General features: G+C 37.5%; 1 protein-coding gene across 1 annotated transcript in view; it reads right to left on the reverse strand.

Moving 5' to 3' along the window:
* ajap1 (adherens junctions associated protein 1) overlaps positions 1-13,684 on the reverse strand; it is a 63,457-nt gene extending 49,773 nt beyond the window's left edge. The window contains exon 1 of the mRNA XM_017467267.3: positions 12,653-13,684. Within this exon, the coding sequence (XP_017322756.1) occupies positions 12,653-12,681 (29 nt within the window). The 5' untranslated portion in view covers positions 12,682-13,684. The remainder of the gene's footprint in view (positions 1-12,652) is intronic.
* Between the last annotated feature and the right edge of the window lie 9,676 nt (positions 13,685-23,360).

Here is a 23,360-nt window from a genome sequence, read left to right on the forward strand (position 1 = left end):
ATACCCATGCCATGCCAGCTTAACCAACCCACATTTGAAAGAAAAAAAGGGCGGGGGGCATAAAAAAAGAGAAAAAGAGAAGGATCTAGTTTACAAAGCATGCCATGGGAATCACCATGGCAACTGTGCACTGCTCTGTTTTCTATATAATTCATATTGCTATGTCTTTCTATCACTGCAAAAAAGTGAAGGCCAGCATGCGTGATGTAACAAACTCACACGCATGCACACACACACACCTAGCCACTTTTTATGTAAAGCCTGAAGAGAATGTGATCACAGAGGTAGAGAGGAACAGCAAGAGCAGAAGAGTGTGTGTTTGAAGGGCTAGCTGACCCGGAATAATCAGGATTTGTGAGCCCGGAGTCAGCAGTGCTCAAGCATCTGAACTAAATGGCGCAGAGCTGCTGAGAGATCAACACATTAGGAAAGGAGCTTTAGAGCGCCGGCTCCATTTTCCATCCGACTGCTCAGCATCACATTAAAGACACGGGCATGGATTAAAGCACCAAATCTCCCATTGCATGGCCTACACTACAGTGTGTGTGTGTGTGTGTGTGTGTGTGTGTGTGTGTGTGTGTGAGAGAGAGAGAGAGTGAAAGAGAGAGAGAGAGAGAGAGAGAGAGAGAGAGAGCAACCACATTATTAATGAACTAACAGAAAGGGAGAGGGAAAGATAAGCAGGGGAGAAAAAATATGGAGCAAGATGAAGGAGAATGAAGGAGAATGCATCTTAATGCTGAGGAAACGTTATGCAAGGAGGAATAGCAGGCGGGAGGTGGGTGTAGGAGGATGTTGCATTGTGAGCTTTGGCTCTATGAAAAGGATCGAGAATAAACATCAGGAATGTGCTAATAATTTATATTATAAACTGTGATATCCACCATGCATACATATTATGGACAATTCCTATTAAGATAAAAGTCTTAAAATCTTTCACAGATGCATCCATGATGGTGCAATTAGTCACAAAATGTTCCCCATCATAATAATCATAATTATTTGAACTCAAATTGCAACAGAGGTTGCAATTAATCAATTCCACAATCGTGAACATTTTATATAAATACACTGTATAGTGATACTGTAATAAGCCTGTAATTTGTCTTGCAGCAGAACTGCTGCCAGAGCTGCTGTTTTAGAAAATTGATCAACACCTTCTGAGAATTTTACAGCACTGTGGTGTAATTTCATTTCAATTTCAATTCGTTTCTGGTAATACATCATCAAATTGTAGCATCATCATATATTAATCATTCTTCTCAGTCAAAGGATTCTGTCTACATGGAACAAAAGTAATAATTACTGGATTCATGTAGCCACCAATTCAAATATGCTGTAGATTTAGGAAATTAGTGCATTATTTATTTTCATCTAATTTGCTATAGTACTTTTTTTTACATTCTTTATTGTTCAGTAACCAATTTGGGTATCCCAGTAGTACATTTAATATATTCTTTGATTTTTGCACTCATCTGAAAAGAAAAACTGACCTACAGGTTCATTAATTACAAGAGACTGTGTATATGCAGTGTTACATACTGCTATGGTTATATTTTCAAAGTGAACAGAAAAGACAAATAAGTCACAATTATGTGTATGCCAATCATCAACAACTATAACAATCATACCAAGCTCTTCTAATTTCTGAATAAAAACATAAACCTACTCCCACACATGGAATTTATAAACTATCTCGATTAGCTCACATTAAACTAATCTCATGGGTTTTATCCAAGCTATGTCGCATATATCCACTGAAGCTGACATTTAAATTTAGGTATGGAGTGTGGTATGAAATCAAACTGAAAAGCGCAGTGAGGGCTAAACTGGGCATGGCTAACATTTCACATGGTTGTCATTTATTTTGCATTCACCAGCCACGACTCAGGGCATAACTGACTGCATTTAGCCCTACAGTCTGTCCTGACTTTTAGACAGCACTTTGGACTCATTTTCTTTCCAGCTGACACACAAACACACACACCAATTCTCTGCAGCTGCTGCCTGGCACTGTTCATGTTTGGTCACTGGGATATGGGCAACTTTCCTGAAGCAATACCAACTCATTGCCAATGAACGGCTGAGAACAAAATGCTGAGAATGGTCCAATATGTTGAAGATTCTTTCTGTGCTCCTCAGAGAGAGAGAGAGAGAGAGAGAGAGAGAGAGAGAGAGAGAGAGAGAGAGAGAGAGAGAGAGAGAGAAATAGAGAAATCCTAGTTTTCTTGTAGACTCAAGAGATGTTAACACTGAGATGTAACCATTCATGATGTGCATTTTATGAAGCCAGATGTCAGTAGAGAAATCCCATCAATAGTAATTATGTGCCTTTAATACTGTTTGTGAGCTTCACCTTCATAGAACTGTGGATTGCACTTGACAATCTCAATGAACAAGATATGCAATATGGATCTATTTCATCTAGTCAGCCAGCTGGATCAAAAGTGCTATGGATTTATGAAAAGCTCTTTTTTAGGGTGACATGCTCCTTTTTCAGGTTAGAAACAACCCTGTTTGTCCCAAATGCTCCCTTTTCAGGTCAAACAGAATCTCCTCATGGAAAAACCTCACTGTTTTGAAATTTTTTATTTCATTTTTTTTTTTTTTTTTAATCCAAATAGAAGAGACAGGTGATGGGCTGTCAGTTAGTCACCCAGAGATATCTGTCAGCCATTTTGGAATTCTTTTAGAACTTTGCTTCTATATTTACCCAAAATATCCCAAAACTCAGTGTTTGTTATTATCATCCTATGCTTGTCGGTCCTAACTACACTCAATTCATTATTATTGTTCATGGGCAAGTGTAGCACGCCCCCCGTCCAACTGGCGGTGCTGCAGTAAGTTTTTTATATAAGAGATGGTCAGAGATGTGCTGTTATTCATCCCCTTGTAATGGCAGTCTTTTCTTCGCGGCTCACTGTTACCCTCGCAGTCTCTCAATAGCACATCGTCTCCCCCTACTGTACGTTCAGGGCATTTCACGTCATCAGTCCAGCATTCGTATAACAATCGTAAACAAAATGATAAACACAATAAAATAATCAAATACATGGAAAAAAATCATTATTCCTGTGACTATACATAAGCAATTAAACAAGCAATTGAACAAGACTGTAATCATATCTTAAGTTACGAGAAAAAAAAATTCAGTGTAATCCTCTAAACTAGTTGTGTGAATTTCATTAACAGCTAAGCTATTGTGCGCTATCAGTGCATACTTAAACAGCAGCTGGAAGGACTGAGTTATTTTTGCTATGTGTATTAGGTTGGTGGAGTTAGGCGCAGATCTGATTAAAGACTCAGTAAAGACATAAAGAGAAAGGTGGACGTTGCATATGTAAAGCCACTTACCATAAGCCATAAGAACAGGTATGAACTTTGTTGTATAGTGTGGAGTTCTAATAACCTGACTGTCAGAACTCTGGCATTAGAGACAATACAAGTATAAAATTTTCCCATTATCAGTTGTATAGTGTAGGCAATAATATACTTGTGTAGAAAAAGTAATTACTTTCTGGAAAATGACTGAAGTAAAGATTTCAAATAACCTATGAGATATCTGCGCAAGTAAAAGTTTTAAAAGTATCTGCTACATACAGTATTTATTATGTTTGCATTATTGTTGTGGAATTCAGTCTACTATTGTACACTTTTTGGGGTTTAATTTTATACAAAAAAAAGCTCCTTTGTTCATCCTTTAATATTCACTTTCTACAACAGCCATGCAACATAATTGCAGTGGTAAGTAAAATGTGCTATTTTCCAGGCTGGAAATTGCTTCTGCACACAAAGAGGTCTTTAATATGTTTAATAAATGCTCCACCATATTGTACGAGCTGCAAAGGTGCATTTTCTTACATCCAAATATTACCTTTTCCGCTAAACATTATTAGTCTCTGATAGCCAACACACTAAGGCATTGCTCCTAATGAATGCTGGCTGCTGTTACAAGAGCTATTGTTTGAATTTGTTGATGCCACCAGATTTACCCCTGGCTGCTCTGAGTTTGAATGTACAATTATGGCTTTATTGGAATTACAAAAGATCATGTGTGCTTAAGCTCTTATCCGAAGTGACAAAGCAAACAGCGCTCAGGCAGCTAGAGGAAAAGAATATGGTACTCACCGAGTCAGTGTGCCATGCAGAGCCACCAGGATCACTTTAAACCTAATTTTTTAGCTCAAGGCTCTCGGATTAAGTCCTGAAAGTGTGGAACATCACACAGTTCAGTGTCTCTCACTGCTCAAACACGGCTGGTAAATCAACTGGTTTAAACTGGGAACTGACTGACTTTAAACTGAGCTGAATTGGGTGCTATAAAATAAAAGAAAACACACAGAGCCAAATGTGAGGTGTGTAGAAAATCCTTTGTGGAGGTACAGAGGCTTGCCAATGTATCCACTTGGATTTTTCCACATATTGTAGCATTATAGTGAAGCATGATGGTGGTAGCATCATGTTGACAGTTACCCTTGGCCTCTTGATTGCTTTTCTGACTAATCCCCACATTACCTGGTCAACTTGTATGACAAGGTAAACATAAAACTGTTGAGCAAAAATGTAGGTAAAAGAAAAATTTACACCAATCATCCTGTACAAAAGTTCACACCCACCTGGCTCTTAATGTAGTGTCTTGCCTTCTTGAGCATCAGTGAATGTTTGCACCTGTTGTAATAGTTGTGTCTGAATAGTCTGGCTATGTCTTCATTTTTGCTCAACATTTTATGTTTAATTGCTAGTTAACTTTCTGGCATGTCACTGTTTTTTCAGTGTTTCCACATCACTAGGAATGTTAGTAAGTGTTTGTCTGATTTTTAACTCGTGTCTGATGTTTAAAAAGCAGGCCACCATTTCATTTTTAAATCTTGCCAAATAATTTGAAGGACACGCAGCACCTGGAAATATATATTTTTTATTTTGTGATACCATTATTTATACGAGTTTATACTACAACATTGAATTAATATTCTATAACAATTTTAATTTACAATACGTTTTCTATAACAGCAACTCTGACAATAGTGCTGCAATTCATATCACATGTTTATGTTAATGTGCTCGTTCCGATGTATTATCCTTACTATAATAAAAGTTCACTCACAGGGACTTGTCAGGTGGATGTGCCACATAATTTAAGGCTAAAAATAACATAGAAAAATGTGTTGTTATTTAACAAAGAAAAACTTATAACCATTGATATGATGAAGCTTTCTACAATGAGATATTTGTTAATTTGTGGAAAGAAACTTCAGTCACAGCACTTTTGACAGTTTTCCAACAGTTTACAAAGATGGGAAGCCTTCAGGACAGAGTAGTTTGAGCTTTCCAGTTCCTCTGTAACATGACAAGCTGCAATTTAACCTCAAGATAGAAGAAGAAAAAAAAACAACTGTTTATAGCTGCTAAAGGAACTGATAACAGGAACATATAACAGGAACTAACTTACACAACATTAAACATTACTATGAATGGGTAAAAAGTACAATGTGTGGTTCATTATGAATGAAGGCATAAGAGGAGTAAAAGCATTTTACAATAGGAAAACAACCAGTAATGCAAAGCAGAGGGTTGTGACCACTCTAAGATTAATTATTTTCCTATTACAGAACATGCTGAAGTGTTTATTTCTTTAATAGCATCCGATTGCTTTATTATCATCCCTGTAGTCTGGACTAAGCTTAATACACATGGTCTCTAGTGAACCCATTCAGATATTCACTGATGACTGCGTATATTCTCATTGGCAAACACTAATTCTATTCTTTTATCTGTAAATACGTTGAACCATTATACCCATATAGGAATACTGACAGTCTGTCTTACTGTCATACACAGCCAGTAATTACCTTCTTAAATTATATTATTAATGTACGGCTAAATTGTAATTAGCAACAGGCTAACTTGAAGCTAGCCTTACCCTGTCAACTACCATTCATGCTTTATTACAATGACTCATAGTCTCGTCATTACAGGACACGATGTAGCAGGCAGCTATTTAACGGATGTCCCACTCACTATTTATGCAACATCTCTAAAGCATCATACGCTTTATTAAACCTGTCTAGGATGCTGTAGTACTTTATTTCTTACTAGATATATGTGATGTTTTATTACTGTGTAACAAATTTGATGCTCTTCACAAGGACTGAAAGAAATAATTGGCATTACTAATTTAGCATTTCTAATTTCTGAATAGACCTCCAGTTGACATTGAGTTAATGACTCACAAATGGCCCAATTGTTAGTGTTTATCAATGAGGAAATACAATACACTTCTACAGTAAGTGTTTAGACTGAAAAGTTAGTTGTGGTACACTTAACATTCATAACGTTTAACAGCTTTAACAACTGGAATGTCTAAAATTTGTTAGCTTAAACAAAAGTAAAAAGCTCATCCTGTGATCTTGCTCATACGTAATTGTGAAATAAAACAGCATCAAACATAATGCTGACTAAAATACTGCAACGGAGGGAGATATAATGTACATATGCTAGGTTTAATAAATCTTGTCTAAAGTGAAATTATCTAAAGCATTTTCCCACTGTTTTATATGTGAATAGCAAATTTCATTCAATTAAATTTGACTAGATATTATAGGGTTATATTTTTTTAATAGTCAAAAGTCATAAGTTGTTCAGACGCAAGAAAGTGTTATTATATTGTTAAGGAAAATATTTTAGTTTTTAGGGTCAATACAAGTCAATATCACAATGTGATAAAGCAAAAATTTCATCTTTTAACCCCTTCTTTCAGTTTATTTAGAAATATTGGCCATATCAAAATATGGAAACCTCATTTTAGAAATCAGGCATTAGTACAAACCCTGTTGTTATTTATTAATTATTAAGTCAATACATGCACTGTACATCATCATATTAACACATCAAGAGTAATAACCAGGCACCTATCAAAGCATAAAACTACTTCCGCAATTAGATGAATGCATTGATTAATAATGAATTGCCAAAGCCTTGTGAAAACCCTTATTACAATCACTATCTTGTGAATTCCCAAATAAGCCAAAAATCGGACTAGTTTGTTTGTTGTTACGTAAAATATCCTCTTTTAGACTTATGTACATGTGAACACATATACAAGCCTTCATACAGTCACACCTACACACAGACACACACAAGCGCATACAGAGTACAGCAGTGGCCTGCAGGCTTGGAATCAGCTGTTATAAGGGGTGAATAGAGGAATACTGCATCAGAACTGATGGGACATCCTGGTTCCTTCTGAGTAAAATTTACTGATAAAAACAAGCAACAGCCGCAGGCACTTGAATGGCCCAGTAACAAATCCCCTCACACAACTGTCCTTAAATCTCCTGAAGTAAATACTCCCACACTCACACACATGCAAATGCCAGAGTAGAAAACTCAGTGAATGGCAAAGCTATTAAAACCCACCAATTCACTCGCCTCCAGCAGATCCCACTAATAATAAACAATGATCACTGGTTTGCATCATATCTGCAATTAAAATATCTGGTCCTGTTGGACTACAAGGAAAAAGCCCACAGAGACCATTCACAATCAGCTAGGAAACTTTTTCACTTCCTTTCCACATGAGTTGAGAGCGTAAGGAGGACAGCAAGCCCAGGAGGACACCAGGATAAGTTGAAGTAGCAGTGTGATGGATAAATCTGAGGCTTTTTAGAAGCAGTATTGATTGAACAAAAGCTCCAACATGAATCGGTATATGTAGACTCCCTCAGCCCTATTAAAGACTTCATACAGGAAGGCTGAGGGCGCCCCTCAGTCACTATGACTCATCCACACCATTGCTTTCTGACGCACTCGGGACAATGTTCCCGTGTCTTTACATTTATGGCTCCCACAAGGCAACTTGTATGACACGTTATGATTTAACAGTAGGGGCGTTCAGAAAACAAGAACAACAGTAGTAGGTGAATGCAAGTATAAGAATTAAAGGGACACACCAACCAAAATGTTTAAAAAATACTATCTTTTGGCTGTTGTCTACTCAAGTCTTTTACTGGTGACAGAGTTGCTTCATACTGGGAGTACATTTAGAAAAACTTTAACCATGTAGGATTATTGCTGGTATTTTTATTTATTTATTTATTTTTTTGGTAACTGCCTCAGATTTAAGGTGCATTAAAGGACAAATGGTGGAGAAGGACATGTAAAGGGAAAGTGGGTTCAGGCAATAAAAGCTCACATTCAATCAATCAATCAATCAATATCTATTTATGTGAAATGATGAAAAATACCTTTAGCAGGGATGCCAAACTAAACCCAATGCAGTCTTCTGCTGTTGTAGCCCATCCACCTCAATGTGTGCATTCTGGGATGTTTTTCCACTCATCACAGGTGTAAAGACTGGTTATTAGAGTTACTGTAGACTTCCTGTCAGCTCCAACCAGTTTGGCTATTCTCTCTTCTCCTGCACTCTCCCATTTCTGCCCACAAGACTGCTGTTCACTGGATGTTTTTTTATTTTATTTATTTTTTTTTTTTTGATTGATTGATTGATTGATTTTTGCATATAATCACAGCCCATATACATACATAGGTGATTATGCATTTAGTGTTTGCATTTAAAATAGACTCCAGGTTACATACTTGATTTGCAGAACATTGATATAGATCAGCCTGCAGCCCAAAGCAAGTCAAAAATAGCCCAATTCTGTTACAAAATACTTGAACTTGGCAAACCTGAACTATAAGTCGACTGGCTAGTAAACTGGTTACTAATGAATCCTGGCTTGCACTAAGGATTCCCAAAGATTGTATAACATATTTGCATACTACATGCTGAGTTTGAGACGAAATATATTCATGGATGTAAATTCTGCCAAAATGCTGGTGCAATGCTGCACAAAAAAACATATTAAATGCTAATGTTAGGAAACCTCAGAATTTATCCTGGGAGTCAATTACTACAATGTTAGCTGGTCCAAACTTCCTTTAAAACATATTTGTTTTAATTCACCAAATAAAAAGAAACAGTTAAATGAGTAAAAAAAATCAATTATTCTTTACTGAGATACCAAGTCTGTGCTATTCAATAAGATAGTATCATATTTTTCAAGGTGAACACTTTCAGCAGTAATAATATTCTGTGAATTCTTCACTATATTCATTCAAACTCATCAGATTATGATATTTTTGAATTTATGTCCTCTGCTCCACTTGCTTCTGTACAGACCACTTCTTCAGCCTTACTGAACCTCTCTGTGTTGGTTATGCAATGATGTTCAACTGAGAGTGTGCAATCTAAATCTGTCCTACTCTACTATCGGCCTATCTACCCTATACCAGCAACAAGTACCCGAAATCAGCTCACACTAAATATATCACTTTTTATAAGAGATAGATGAGCAGAGAAGGAAAAAGAGATAAAAGGAAGAATTTGGCATTAAAAGTCTACAGAGTGGCCGATATGACATGCTAGTTTTCTGCTAATGAGATGCTGTGGCTGCTGCAATGCTATTAAATGAACTCTATATACAATTATTAAACATTTCTTTTAAAAAGCCTTTTGTAAGCTTCACAAATAGTCTGCAAACATAAAATGAACATCAAAATATGTCTCAGTAGTGCAGAACTGTCTAGACACTACGCCAAATTCAGCAAACACAGCAGTGTTAAATTCTTGAATCTAATTGTTTAGATGGCATTGATTATTTTTCTTTAACAGCAGGTCTGTCAATTGTTCCAGCTGAAATTCAATTGAGTAGTTTATATCAATGCACTTGTTCTAAATGTTATCTTCTATCTATAGTAACAACTCATTCATGGGACTTGTATGGCAGATGTTCCACAAGGGATTCCAGGGATAACAATATGTGAATTTTTAAATATGTGTTGTTATTTAACAAAGAAAATGCCTGTACTTACTGATATTCTGAAGGTTTCTGTTAGTAGTCATTTTTTTTTTGTTAGTAAACATTTATTTTACATTTATGGAAGGAGTCTCCAGTGTTAGTGCTTAGTAACAGTCAATAAGTTTTCTACCATAGGAGTCTCCAGGTCAGAAAAGAGGCTGGTGAAGAAATTCCTGTTTATAGTTGCTATATATCATAAGTGAAAAAAGTGCAAACTCTATAACATTAAATTGAACTATAAATGGTTAATAAACATGATATGCCTTTCATTAATAAATTAAAATTTGTAATCCTTCTAATGCAAATCACTGTGGTATAATACTTTGTGTTGGTGCAAATCCGACCGTATCCCAACAACCCCCCCCCCCCCCCCCCCCCCCCCACTGTAAATTATTTCCCTGTGACAACATGGCCTGTCGTGTATTATTCCTTGCATACAGTATATGGAAGTCCATATCAAACTTAGACTCTGGAAGAAGCATATATCTTGCTTGTAGCGCCCTTAAAGAGATGAATGCTGGCAGGAACAGCATGTTTTCTTCCACTCTGCCTTGTATTGGAGGAGAAGAGGTTGTCTAGTGGGATGTAACACACCTGGACTGTCTTTCACTGCCAATTCAGGTCTTCCATTGGAAAAAAAAAAACCTTTACAATGTATATCAGTGTTCATTTGTGTCAGTGTGAAAAGCACACTGTCACATTAAATCAGACAGTCATAACACTTGAAGCGCTCTTTCCCACATTATGCCATAATGAACTACTGTTAACTGTGTAACATTTAGTACTAAAAACACCTTACATAAATCTAAATGGTCGAAATTATTTAGTGGGAGAACGTAGGCAGGCAGCCTCTCTCACACTCTGCTGCTCACTTTACAAGGCAATAATAACTCTCTGATCAGAGCTTTAACAGCGAGGTCCTCATCAGACTGCTGTATCAAAGCCCATTTTTTATGAGACAATGTGGTGTGCTGCATGTTCTAAGGACTGAATCAATGAGGTACAGAATTTATTTTATTTATTTATCTCTGTACACCCACTGAGGACCATTCATCTTTCTTCTCCTGATGAGTAATGATTATGTGGCTATGGAGAGCCTAGAGGTGAGAGATATGGCTAAATAAACCAAAACAAAAAAAATGTAAAGAAAATAAATAAGTAAATAATGTTTTATGATATCCTACTGATATTGTAAGCAATATACATGGCACCCTACAATGAAATATATAATAGATAATATATTATATCATAGCAATAGCAATATCATATCATCATATACAGTAGCTTAGGCTACTAACCCTAGAGCATATTCTCTCTCTAGCAAAAGCACGGTGCTCACCAGGATTAACTTTTTCCCCCTTTTTCATTCTACAAAGCATAGCCATATTGAAAATGACATAATGACCACAGAGACCCCAAGACCATGTTCTTAATTAAATCTACAGTTGATGGCAAGGCCTTTCACCCTGCCCATAAATGAGGACGTGATCTATACAAGGTCACTGACAAACCACTTTCTGTTTCAGACCACACCCATTTCTATTATTTTAATTTGGATGTTTGACCATTTGAGGCCAAACGCTATTTAATTGGACATAATTTTGATGTTAAAGTTACCCTTACAGTGAGATAAAAATGTGTATAGAGGATGCCACAGAGAGGCTACCTCTTAATAAATATTTAATAACAGCTTTTTGTAGCTTTTTTAAAGTTTCATAAGCTTCATATGGCTCTTGCTACTATCTATCAAGATTTTTCCAGTCATCATTGAAGTTACATATATATATATATATATATTGTTTGTGTGTGTGTGTGTGTGTGTGTGTGTGTTAGAAATCAATTGATTGTGCTCCTCGATTTAACTGACAGCTCGTGTCTGTGAGCTGCATGACAGGTATTCACAGCCAGAAATCAAGCGTGGGCTGATAATGTTTGCGCTGAGAAAATACACACTTCCACAATGTGTTCTCCTATCTCAGATGCCATAACAAGAAAAGCAAACACTTCTTCTGTCCCTCGAGCACATCATTAGATACAAAATACCCATGCAACTCAAGATGTGTTACAATATATTCTGGGTAAACCAAGTTGGTGACACAGAATAGATTTAAGACGACTAAGAAACTGATATTTCTGTGGTATTAGTATACCAGCCCACTTCTCTCTCTATATGTAGATTAGACACACCTCGCGCATACAGTTGAGGGTTGATTAATTTGTACCTTCATTGGGTTTGACCCTCCCTCACTCAAGCATGCCTTTACAACCGGCAGCTCACATAAAGCTTGAGCCCTATAATTAAAATGTAATTTTCATAGCACTGTCTTTTGATGAACCGAGTAGATTACATAATAATCTTTAAAAAGACAGTACGGGCATAGAGTTAATTGCATTGTGCTGCGCGTGCGCGTGTGTGTGTGGCAGGTAGCCGAACTAATTGCCAGCGCTGATGTGTAACGCGCGCGCTTTGCGGTTGTGTGGCGACCCCCAGCGAGCGTGAACGTGAAAGCTTGCTTCGTAATTGCGATGTGTGTCCTTATAAGCCTGCCAATATCACAGCTGGGATTTGTGATCGATCAGATCGACCAATAAGAATAGATCATGTACGTGAACTACAACGACGGATTTGATTTAAAACGACAGGTGCAACTGTTTAATTGCATAGTTTTCCCCCTTCCTCCTCCTGGTCTTCTTCCTGTGCATTTCTCAGAACAGCAGGATGCTATATTTTTAAGCTTTCCAAAACATCAAAAATATTTGTGCACAAAAAAATGGATATACATATATATTACCTGCGTTCTCTATACCACTTTATCCACATATTTCACGAGACCGATCCAGATTCAGCCCAGCTCCCATTTACAATGGACTCCTCAAATGTCGACGCTCTTGTGACACCTTCAAGTTAGGAATCTCCGTCCAGATGTCATTAAGGCTAACATTTTCAGCCAAGCAGCATCAGCTAGCTCCAGATCTCCGGAAGCGCACACAAAAAACACACACACACACAAGCTCGCTTTGGATTTTTCCTCCTTATTTTCTTCACTAAGTGAGGATGCGCGTCAGCGACGCGCGCTCGCGCCCCAGACGTTGTTTAAAAGCTGTCTTCTTTAGCCCGAAGTTTATGAAACATGACTATACACTCCAGTGCTACAGAAAAGTCAGGAAGCAGTAGAAGCGTCATGCTGGATGCAGAGTGAAAACGCCAAGTGGCGCGCATAATGACCGCGCACTTTATTATGACTGCGCGCTCGTCTGTCATTAACAGGAAGCTCGAGATCAGGCGCGAGAGGGCATTTAGATGAAAAGGAAAAACCCGTCCGCGACGCGGAGTCCGACCGAGTCGTCACGTCAGCTTTGGCACATTGTAGTCGATGAACTTCAGCGATGTTTGCGGAGGCGGCTGGAAGGTGTGATGTGACGCGGTGGAGAAAGCGAGGGGCGACGGGAGATGAGCGCCACTTCAGGCGCGCTGAGGGGAAAACAGAGCGCTTATCGTGTGCGCAATTGCGCAGTGGTTACAGCCCGAGCGCGCTCTGCTCGCTTTCTCTTCTCTCTCTCTCTCTCTCTCTCTCTCACTCTCTCTCTCTGCGCGCGCGCTCTCTCTCCTCTCTCCTCTCGTCTCCCCCGTCCAACTAACAGCACAGCCAGTGCTGCTTCGACTCACACCCCCGTGACGTCATTTTAAAATACAATATCGTCGGTGTCGACGAAACCGAAGAGAGGACGTCTCGACAAAAACGACGCACACCAGGTGCTAAGTGTTTTTGATCAAACAGAGGCCAATATTGTACACATTTTCTTCAGATTTTGACCAAGATATATTCTGCAACCGTCCCTGAACTGAAATTTGTTTTGTTTATTTTTTATTTTTTCCAAATATCAACCATACCTTAAATACTTAGTGTCACAGTGCCATCTCACAGCTCCGGCATCCCTGGTTAGACCCTGAGCTTAGAATCTGTGTGGAGTTTCTGTGCATGTTCTCTGCACATCCGCATGGGTCTCCTCCAGGTTCTCTGGTTTCCTACCACCTCCCAATAACATGCCAGTATGTGGATTGTGGATTGCCAGTATGTGGATTGAAGAGAAATTGCTCCCTGGGTGTGAAAGTGTGTGTGCATGCTTTATGCTCAGTTGAGTCCACCCTAAACCTGATCAGAATAAAGCAGTTACTAAAGATGAATGAATGAATGAAAGCTCTAGCATTTTCTAGCAAGTCTGGTTCCCGCACAAAATTGAAAAGGGAGAAGGCTGTATCTAAAGATCCCAGTCCAGTTACCTTTAAAGGTGCCCATCTATACTGTATCTGCATTTATAATCTAATCTTCTTATGGAAAAACTGCCAAATTTGAAAGAATTATAAGTTTACAATGAGAAATAAGTTCTCACTTTGATTAAGCGCATCATCAACATCAGTATCTGTCTCATCACATGACGTAAAAGTCACTCACAGTGTTTACACATGACATTACATATCACTGTCTCATCACTTGATTGATCTCTGATCTCGCTAACATCGGTGGGGAAATAATTTCTGATTCGATCACTCAGTTCTGTTCTTTTGGCCAAATTAGAATGTTAATGACATGTTATTAGGTCATTTAAACATTTTAATACTTTGCTGTTGTCATCTTGATGTAGTCTAACAACTTGTCAGCTGGTATCTGATTGCAAACTGAACTGATTAGACTTATACCTAATTTGCTGTAGTACGTAGTAAACCAACAACTTGATCAAAGCATGACATTCATCTTGCAAGTTTTTTAGCCCTGTTTAGACAGATTGTCTGCATTTACTACCGTGTTTATATACCTGGCTCCACATTCAATGTGATATTTGCAGGCAGACAGTCAAAGCTTATAATACAAAAAATATTAATTCACTGTTTTGGCAAAATATTTTTACATTTTCTTAAATTTGAGAAGTGTATTACTAGCAGAGAAACTTCATTTTGGCCAAAAAAAATGTTTTTGTGATTTTTGGCTGTTTTCCATATAGTAATGATAGTCTAATTATGTCTCATGTACCATTTTGGACATTATAATATGGTGTTGCTAAAGGCTTTTTGTAAATTATCTATGTGCTAAGGTTTGCTCAGACTGAAGGTAACTGCAGTAGCTGCCTGTAGAAGGGGTTTGGATGGTGCTCTCTACCCATCTATCACAAATTAATGTATGCACTGAAACCCTATAATTGAAAACATATCAGTTATATTACATCAGAAGATGTAATATGTCCCATTTATCTTCCTTATATTGTACCTTTTTATTATTTAATTACAGACCAATCCATGAAAAGATCCATAAAGATCAATCCCTCTGCTTTATACCTAATGTTGAGTATCTGTTGCTCTCAGAGGTTCTGTTAAATATGAGAGCTGGTCTGAATCCTTATTAACCAGAGCAGTTAGACCATAGAAGGCAATAAAGAAGATGTTCTGTGGATTTTACCAGAGAGAGATAGTGAGAGACAGGATATCAAACATGCTTGATGAGGAAACCATAAAACTATGTCTAGAGAGACTGAGATATATAGTACCCTAATAGGTTTAGGAGTGGGTCATGGGATATGAATAGCTGTCACAGTTTGCTTGTTGTGTGTTGTTATTCTGAACTTCAAGGAACACAAAAGCCTCTAATGAAACATCTGTTTAGGGCTCCTGCTCATCCGAGGCCAAGGGGAAACATTACAAAAGCCTTCTGGCAAGCAGCAGACTTATGCAAATCAATGTGGACTAGAGACACTCTAACAAAATCAAACTTAACACACATTCACACCAAGTGGCCTATTAAGGATGGCACTGAAAAATTACATTTCTGTGTGTGTGTGTGTGTGTGTATGTGTGTGAAGGTGGAAAAATTAGAATGAATGTTTACTATGGTGCAACAAAGCCAGGATTCAAACCATCCCAATGGCTTCAGAGGATAGTTTTATATTCTTATAATTACCTACAGGAATACACTTTCTTCTTTTATTATATCTATTATATATAATGCAGTCATCCACCCAGTTACATGATCAGAATGTCAGACTAACGCAACTTGGTGGAGGCCACTGGAAAAGCCAGTATCCACAACCATTAAGCGTGAAATGAGAGTCCACGGAACAGTCGGATATTTATGAGAACTTCAGTCTGCTCTGAGGGATCAATATATGTCCCCTCTGGTGGAATGCATTTATGTGAATGTGAGGAACTTGTTAATTGACTATTAGACACCAATAACAGGCTTCATTAGCATTCTCCAGTCCCTGTGAACCATATTATTGGCAGAGAATTTCCCATTTTTGTTAGAGAGAGCAATATAACTCTGGAAATTTCACAACTGATGTTAAAAAAAAAATTCACATGAAATGAGGTAAGGATATAAGATTGCTTTCACATTTGGCCAGAATACTCAATTGAAAAATTGAGTCTGGGCACATATGGGAAAGGACATCATCATTTATTTATTTTATTTTATTTTGTTTTTACAAATTGCAAGAACAATTGTGAAATGAACAATATGTACATTCCTTGATCATTCTTAGAAAGTTTATTTAATATAGTATGTATTATGTATTTATGTGTTTATCTACACTGGTTAACGATCATGGCAAGTCCTGCATTCATTGTATAAACTGCTTTATACATAAATAATTCCAAAATAATCCAAAATAATAAGCACAGATTTGCATGTGCAGTTGTATAAACTGTGCATACAAATAGTGACTGTGTTGTAGTTAATGTAGAAAGATTCATTGTGGTAATTACATCAAGTATGGAGAGGAAAATATATGAAAGTTATGTTTTGTGTGTGCGTTAAATCAGTAGCTGCTGTGACTGTGAGACTCCTCAAAGAGAAACCTTGAATTTGAAATGTAAGTATAATGCTGACTAAAAGGTCAGTAAATGATTAGAAATCTTAATCTGAATAAATTAATCATGACATGAGTGTGCCTTCTGTTAATTGAAACCTTTTTAAATGACTCTATTGAAATGCTATTGGTATCTGAGGTATCTGTCAAAAATCTAAATCTAAAAACAAATTTACCGTGGTAATAATGCATTCTTAAAACAGATGTGTTGAAAATAACACATCATATGTTATTTTTTAACAAATCTATGTGTCTAGTTAAGGACAACATAGTTGTGTTGCTTTTATTTATTTTAATTGTTGTTTACAATTGCATGAAATTCAAGTGAGATTTATTAAAATCATTTAATCATTTGACAGATGTAAGAATTAGAGCTGATGCATCTTCTTACAAATCTCCCGGCCATCTGGGAACACAGCAGACCCACTCTCTTCCCATTGAAAAGCTGTAAAAGAGCATAAAGAGTGTTGGTAAGTTGTTAACCTTTGTGTTTCAACTGAGAAATTGCATTACAAAATTGTGTAATTTTGGAAATGTGACCTCCAACGCTCTTAATGAACAAAATGGTGCTGTAGACTCACCAGGAAAATCTAGCTAACTTGCAACTATTTATTTTCCAGCCTTTAGCACCTCACCGCCAACTTTTTTGCAGAACCTAATTAAGTCAACCAACATTACAGTGATAGTGGAAACCATTACAAACTACTGTAACCCCCAACCTCTCTTTGTGTCACGTTAAACTTTTGTCCTCGACAATACTGAGCTAGCTAATTTTCGTTAGCCACTGACTGTCTGTAACTGTTAACCAACATTAACAGCCGCCAAATACGTGAAGAAACACGGCCATAACCCGTCCTCCTAATGCTAATCACTACAGCTTTCCTTGTCCAAAACACTTGCTAAATATAAGTAATATTAACCCACTCTCTATATGACATTATAGCATTTAGAAGACACCCTTATCCAGAGCAACTTACAATTATCTCTTCTTTTTTTTATATACAACTGAGCAGTTGAGGGTTAAGGGCCTTGCTCAAGGATTAACTTTCAAAAGGTAATGGGAACGTCTAACATTACCGCGAGCTGTATGCTAAATTAATGTTATCAACTCAAGAGAGCATTTATGTTGGAATCACTCATCCCTACTGTGATTGGTGACAACATCCAGCTCGCTAACCCTAACTTGGAACCTCAGATAAGATACAGACCCAGAGAATTATAGAATAACCTCAGTCCATATTTCACAGCAAACATAAACACGACATTAGTAGTGTAACACCAACACTGCAGAAGCAGTACATGATATTCACTTTTGAAACCGTCGCGATAGGTAAAGCTAATTATCACTTGCTGAGTTACTGTTTTCCAATGAGTAAATTTTTGAGAGCTCTCTATCTAAATATCACACACTCGGCCAGGCATTTTCAGCAGCATTAATGCTAAATAGTGATGAATGCTAACTTACCTGCAGTCATTTCGTTTACTTACCTCAGGACTCCGACTCAATTCGGTCACAATCAAAAGCTCAAAGCAGTGAACATTCACTTTGGGCCGAGTTTAGATTTGGATGATGGCATCAGTAGTGCAGTCTACAATGTGATTGAACAATAATTTAACACATGTTTTGTTGGTCACTCATGTGAAATAGTTTTCTTTTTTTAACACATTTATTGGGTAATTTAACATAAGTGCTAAAATAGTAATAACACAAAAAGTGTGTAGGATATTAACACATCCTTTCTGAGACTATAGGTCATCATTTTAAGAAAGCTTCTCATTTTATTATTAGAAGATAATTCAATAAACTGTCTCATTATTATGACTAAGGAAATAGCATAATTTTGTCTGCATCTTGTGGAAACAGGCTTTCCCAAATTCAATATCTGCCCTTTTTGCTCATTAACTTGAGCACAATCACCATTCCCAAAATAACTTTTAGACTTACTAAATTTAATTATCACAATGAATCATTTTGCCTTCACATTGTATTTTATACCTGTAGGTAGAAATGCCCCTAAATTGCATATTCATTATGCAAAAACAGAGAAGTTGCTTAGACCTTGTCTGTAAAGCAGCTTGCACATTTTTTTGCAGATGTTCTAAAGTTTGCACCTGTTTTTACACATGCAAAACTTTATTAAACCAGGGCCTGAGTGTTTATATAAATTGCAATTATCTGTAAAGCATTTTCAAAACCCCCCTTTGCTCTAAATAGCTAAACATCCCATAGTCCATCTCTTCTTCAGCCCATAACAACCCTTTTCCTGATGCTGTGAAACTGAACATAACATGACAAGTTGAACCAATTGCACTATTTGATGGAGTAAATCAGGAGTAAATCACTCTTTCACATGGTTCACTTGAACCTTAGACCGATGTTTTCAAGTGGACCAGAGATCGATTACTTGGCCCACACCTGGGTTTGAAAACAACTTTCACATATGACCAAACATGTCAAGCAACCTTTGGCTGGCGGAAAACAGTGCTAAACTGCTTGAAGTGTGACAAAAATTCCATTATGTGGTAAAACAGAGGTTCTCACCTCCAATCCTGAGGACATGTTGCCCTCCAATGTTTCAAGAGTTTCCTTTCTCTCAGTGCACCTCACACACCTGAATAAAGGCTTAGCTGATCAGCTGAATCAGGCGTGTTGGCATTTAGGAAACTTTGAAATTGTGTAGGTCAGTGGGTCCCTGAAACTAGAGCTGGACTTGGTAAAACATTGCACTTAGGTTCAGGTGGCTATGTTTGTCCTTCTATAACTGGCAAAAAATTAGATCACTGGAGTAGATTTTGCAAATGACCATGGCCTTATTGGTCTCACAAAAAATAAAAAAGTAAAAAATAAAAAATGAAGGATCATGTCAACCATTAATGGATATATTAATCATATGCAAATGTACTTCAGAGCCTACTGGCCATGGTAATTACTCTGAACTATAATAAATTCACTTATCAGCTTATAACATGGCAGTTAGGAGGTTATGATACAGTTTGTCTGTGCAATACAAGACAGGGGTCATGCTTAAATCTGCACAAGTTTAGCATTAGCTATAAGGAAATACTATTTTAATATAACCTGTGTTTTATCTCCTCTGTAGCGAAACTCTACAGATTCTATTGAATAATCATTTTTTTAAAAAGATCACAAAGTCAAATACATGGTGTCAAGCAGTGGTGGCAAAAGAATTCTCTCTATAGAGCCTTTTTTCCATTTTGCTGAAGCTGATGAGACATGACAGAAGCAGAATAAAGTGTCACCCTGGCATTCATTTTGATAACTGTCAACTACATTGAGCCAGGGAAGGGAAACCGGGGTGTACATTACAGAACTATCAGAATAGCTATGATTTCTTACAAGAGGGGAAAACAAGAAAGCATTTAAATGATATGAGAGAATGAGCAAGCGAGAAAGAGAGAGAGAGAGAGAGAGAGAGAGAGAGAGAGAGAGAGAGAGAGAGAGAGAGAGATCCTTGGTGTAGATGAAGCATAAATACATAAAATATGTCTGGCACTACTTAAGACTGGTCCATCTTCCAACTTTTACCACTTACAGTTCTGAGAGAAAATAATCTTGTACTCAGACTTTAGACTATAAAAGCGACAATACTGTTTGCGTGTGTGTGGGTGGGTGGAGGAGTGTGGCTGTTTTTGGACTCTCCTGCAATAGATACTGTGAACATCAATAGCCTTCAAAACATATTTTATCATGCTGCTGACTTCACACAATTCTGGAACATACCCGTGAGACAGGCAACATATCTCTTATACCTTCCTTCCTATCTGATATCAAGTGACAGGGCCACCACTTTGTCACAGGAAGCAACAGAGGTGTGACAAGAGAATAATTTTTGTTAAGTGTTGAAAGGGCGAAGTAAAAAAAAAATGGTGCCTGTTTTTTCCATCTCCGAATGATGATTCTACTTCCTTTTATTCCTGGCCACCAGGATGATTTAATTCATAACTACTGGAGTATTTCTGTTTGCTCATTTCCTTGCCAGGTATTTAAAGCAAAGTCGTCACCTAATGACTGTAACATCACAAGTGCAGGCTATAAATGGCCCCCAATACGTCATTCACATCCTCTTTCCCATTATCTTTTGCCAAGGAGATTAGCACTAAGTATATCACTGTAATCCTTTGCTTTTTGCTATTACTGTAATTGTTTAAATCCTTGCTGTCAGAGAGCGCATTGTAGGTGACGGTATTTCTAATATTTAACTTATGAGTAATTTTGCTACAATTGGATGTCTTTCTGGCCAAAAACATGTGGCTTAATGTTTATGCTGATGTCTAGCAGCAAGGAGTTCCTCTTAAAACCTTTAAAAGTCCTATGTCTTAATATAGAGGTTCACTATCTTTTTGGTAGCTCAACACAGATGCAGACTGATGCTTTGGCAAAATTAGAGTTGCATCCTCCATCCAATACGGCTAGACAATTGTCTAATCCATTTGTCTGCCACGAAGTACTGATGTCATTGTTGAGACCTTATTTGTGTTTAAAAGCAAACTGAAGCTGCAGCTGCAATGAGTGATGCAGAAATCCTAGACTTAGAGATCAGTGACTGTGGTAGAGAGACTGGTCACCTGATTAGTAGTACAGGCTAATGAAGCTTTGCACATAAATCCATAATTAGTATAATAGGCTTATGCTTGTAAAGCACGTCATATAATAGGGAGAATAAGTTGGCTCGTCAAGGCATTGGCACTTGAGGAAATAATGCACTCAGTAAGAAATGCATTGGACACTGAGATCTTAAAGACAGCACTTTAAAGCTATTGGAGTCATAGCAACAGGGTCAACAAATCACTGGGACTTTTAACGCATATGAGGAGGTCAGTGTAGATGAAGAGAAGATTGGACAGGGCCTGCTCCAGATGCCATCAGTATCTAGACAATTCTTTGGCACACAGTACAGGAAGAATGTTGACTAAATTTGACCAGAAGCTTCTTAATATTGTTCCTCAGTAAAAAAAAAAAAAATCGATAGAAGCACTTTTGGGGACATGGTAGATTAGTGGTTAGAACATTTGCCTTGCACCTCTCACCTCAGCTCTATGTGCATGGAGTTTGCATGTTCCTGGGAGGTTTCCTCCGCAGTCCAAAGACATGTGTTGTAGTCTGATTGGCAATTCCAAATTGTTCGTAGTGTGTGAAGGGGTGTGTGATTGTGCTCTTTGATAAGTTGGCACCCTGTCCCGGGTGTCCCCAGGCTTGTGCTCTTAGATCCCTTGGATAGGCTCCAGGCTCCCCCACAACCCTGTGTAGAAGTGGTATGTAAATTGGATGGATGGATGATAGAGGCACGTTCTTTTTAAACCCAGACATCTGGGATTTTGAAAATTTTTGCCAGTAGTTTCACATATTTAACCATTAAATGCTCTGTTTATGTTTACAAAAAGATTATCTATTCTAAAACATTCTATCCAGCAAAGTTTCCTTGTGTTCTCTAAATAATTTTAACATGACAGTTAACATACAGAACATTACATACAAATATATAAAAAGTTTGTATACATTGCCATAAAGTCTGTTTAGATTGATAATAATCAAGAAGACAATAATGTTAGGTATATTTGCCAGAAGATATGGTCTGGAACAATGTGCGTTAAAAAATGAAGTGAACAAAGCTGCAGGTTAATGGGGTTTGGAAAATGAGGGTTTAACATGATGCTGGTGTTGATGGACACCAATACATTATGATCACAAGGGAAAAATCTTTTCAATTTCATAAAGAATGCAGGTTATTCTGGTTGACAGCTTTGGTTGAGAAAGCAACCGATGTTGAGGAACAATATCTATGCTTATCTGACAATTTGCTAAGTTAAGAAGATGTGGGTTGTAGCTTTAGCTGTAGCTTGAGTCTAAAACCCTATCTGGACATTGTTGCTGACATTAAGGACAAGGGGACCAAGGGCAGTCTTTCAACTCACCTGAGAAAACATTCCAGCCTAGACCACACTGAAATGTTTAGGAAATGAAGAGATCAGAATTTTTGTTTCACAATTCATAAATTCATTTCTGGGGTAAAGACTCATTTCCATGCAATACTCAGACCACCTTGCTGCACTTCTGTCTGCTGAAGCTGACAGTTCAAAATGGGGAGTTAAGTTTCTTCATGCTCTTAGGGAAATGTGACTGGCAGGAGATATAAGAGACTGGATTTTTTCCTCTTCAACCTTCATTTAAAATTCTATTCATCCTGTCTGCTTCTCATTTCTATCACCAGGTCTTGAAGGAACATGAATATATGCAGGCAAGTAGATATGTCATAGGGCTGAGATAGGAAGTGCCCTTGGTCTTGGAGCATCTCTCCTGGGCTTTGGTTTAGTCATATTACTGCTTTTGTAGTTGTTCTTCAGTTGAAGAACTTAAAGTCTCAAAATGCTCTGCAGGATTTTTACACACACACACACACACACACACACATACACACACACACACACACACACACACACACACACACACACACACACACGCGCGCGCACACACACACCCAAATACAGTGCTGTGAAAAAGTATTATCTGATTTCTTCTGTTTTTGTGTATATCTCATTCTAAATAGTTTTAGATCTTCAAACGAAATGCAACATAAAACAAAGGCAACTGGAGTAAATACACAATACAGTTTTTATTTATTT

Source organism: Ictalurus punctatus, chromosome 5 (assembly GCF_001660625.3).
Source record: "Ictalurus punctatus breed USDA103 chromosome 5, Coco_2.0, whole genome shotgun sequence".
NCBI lineage: Eukaryota > Metazoa > Chordata > Actinopteri > Siluriformes > Ictaluridae > Ictalurus > Ictalurus punctatus.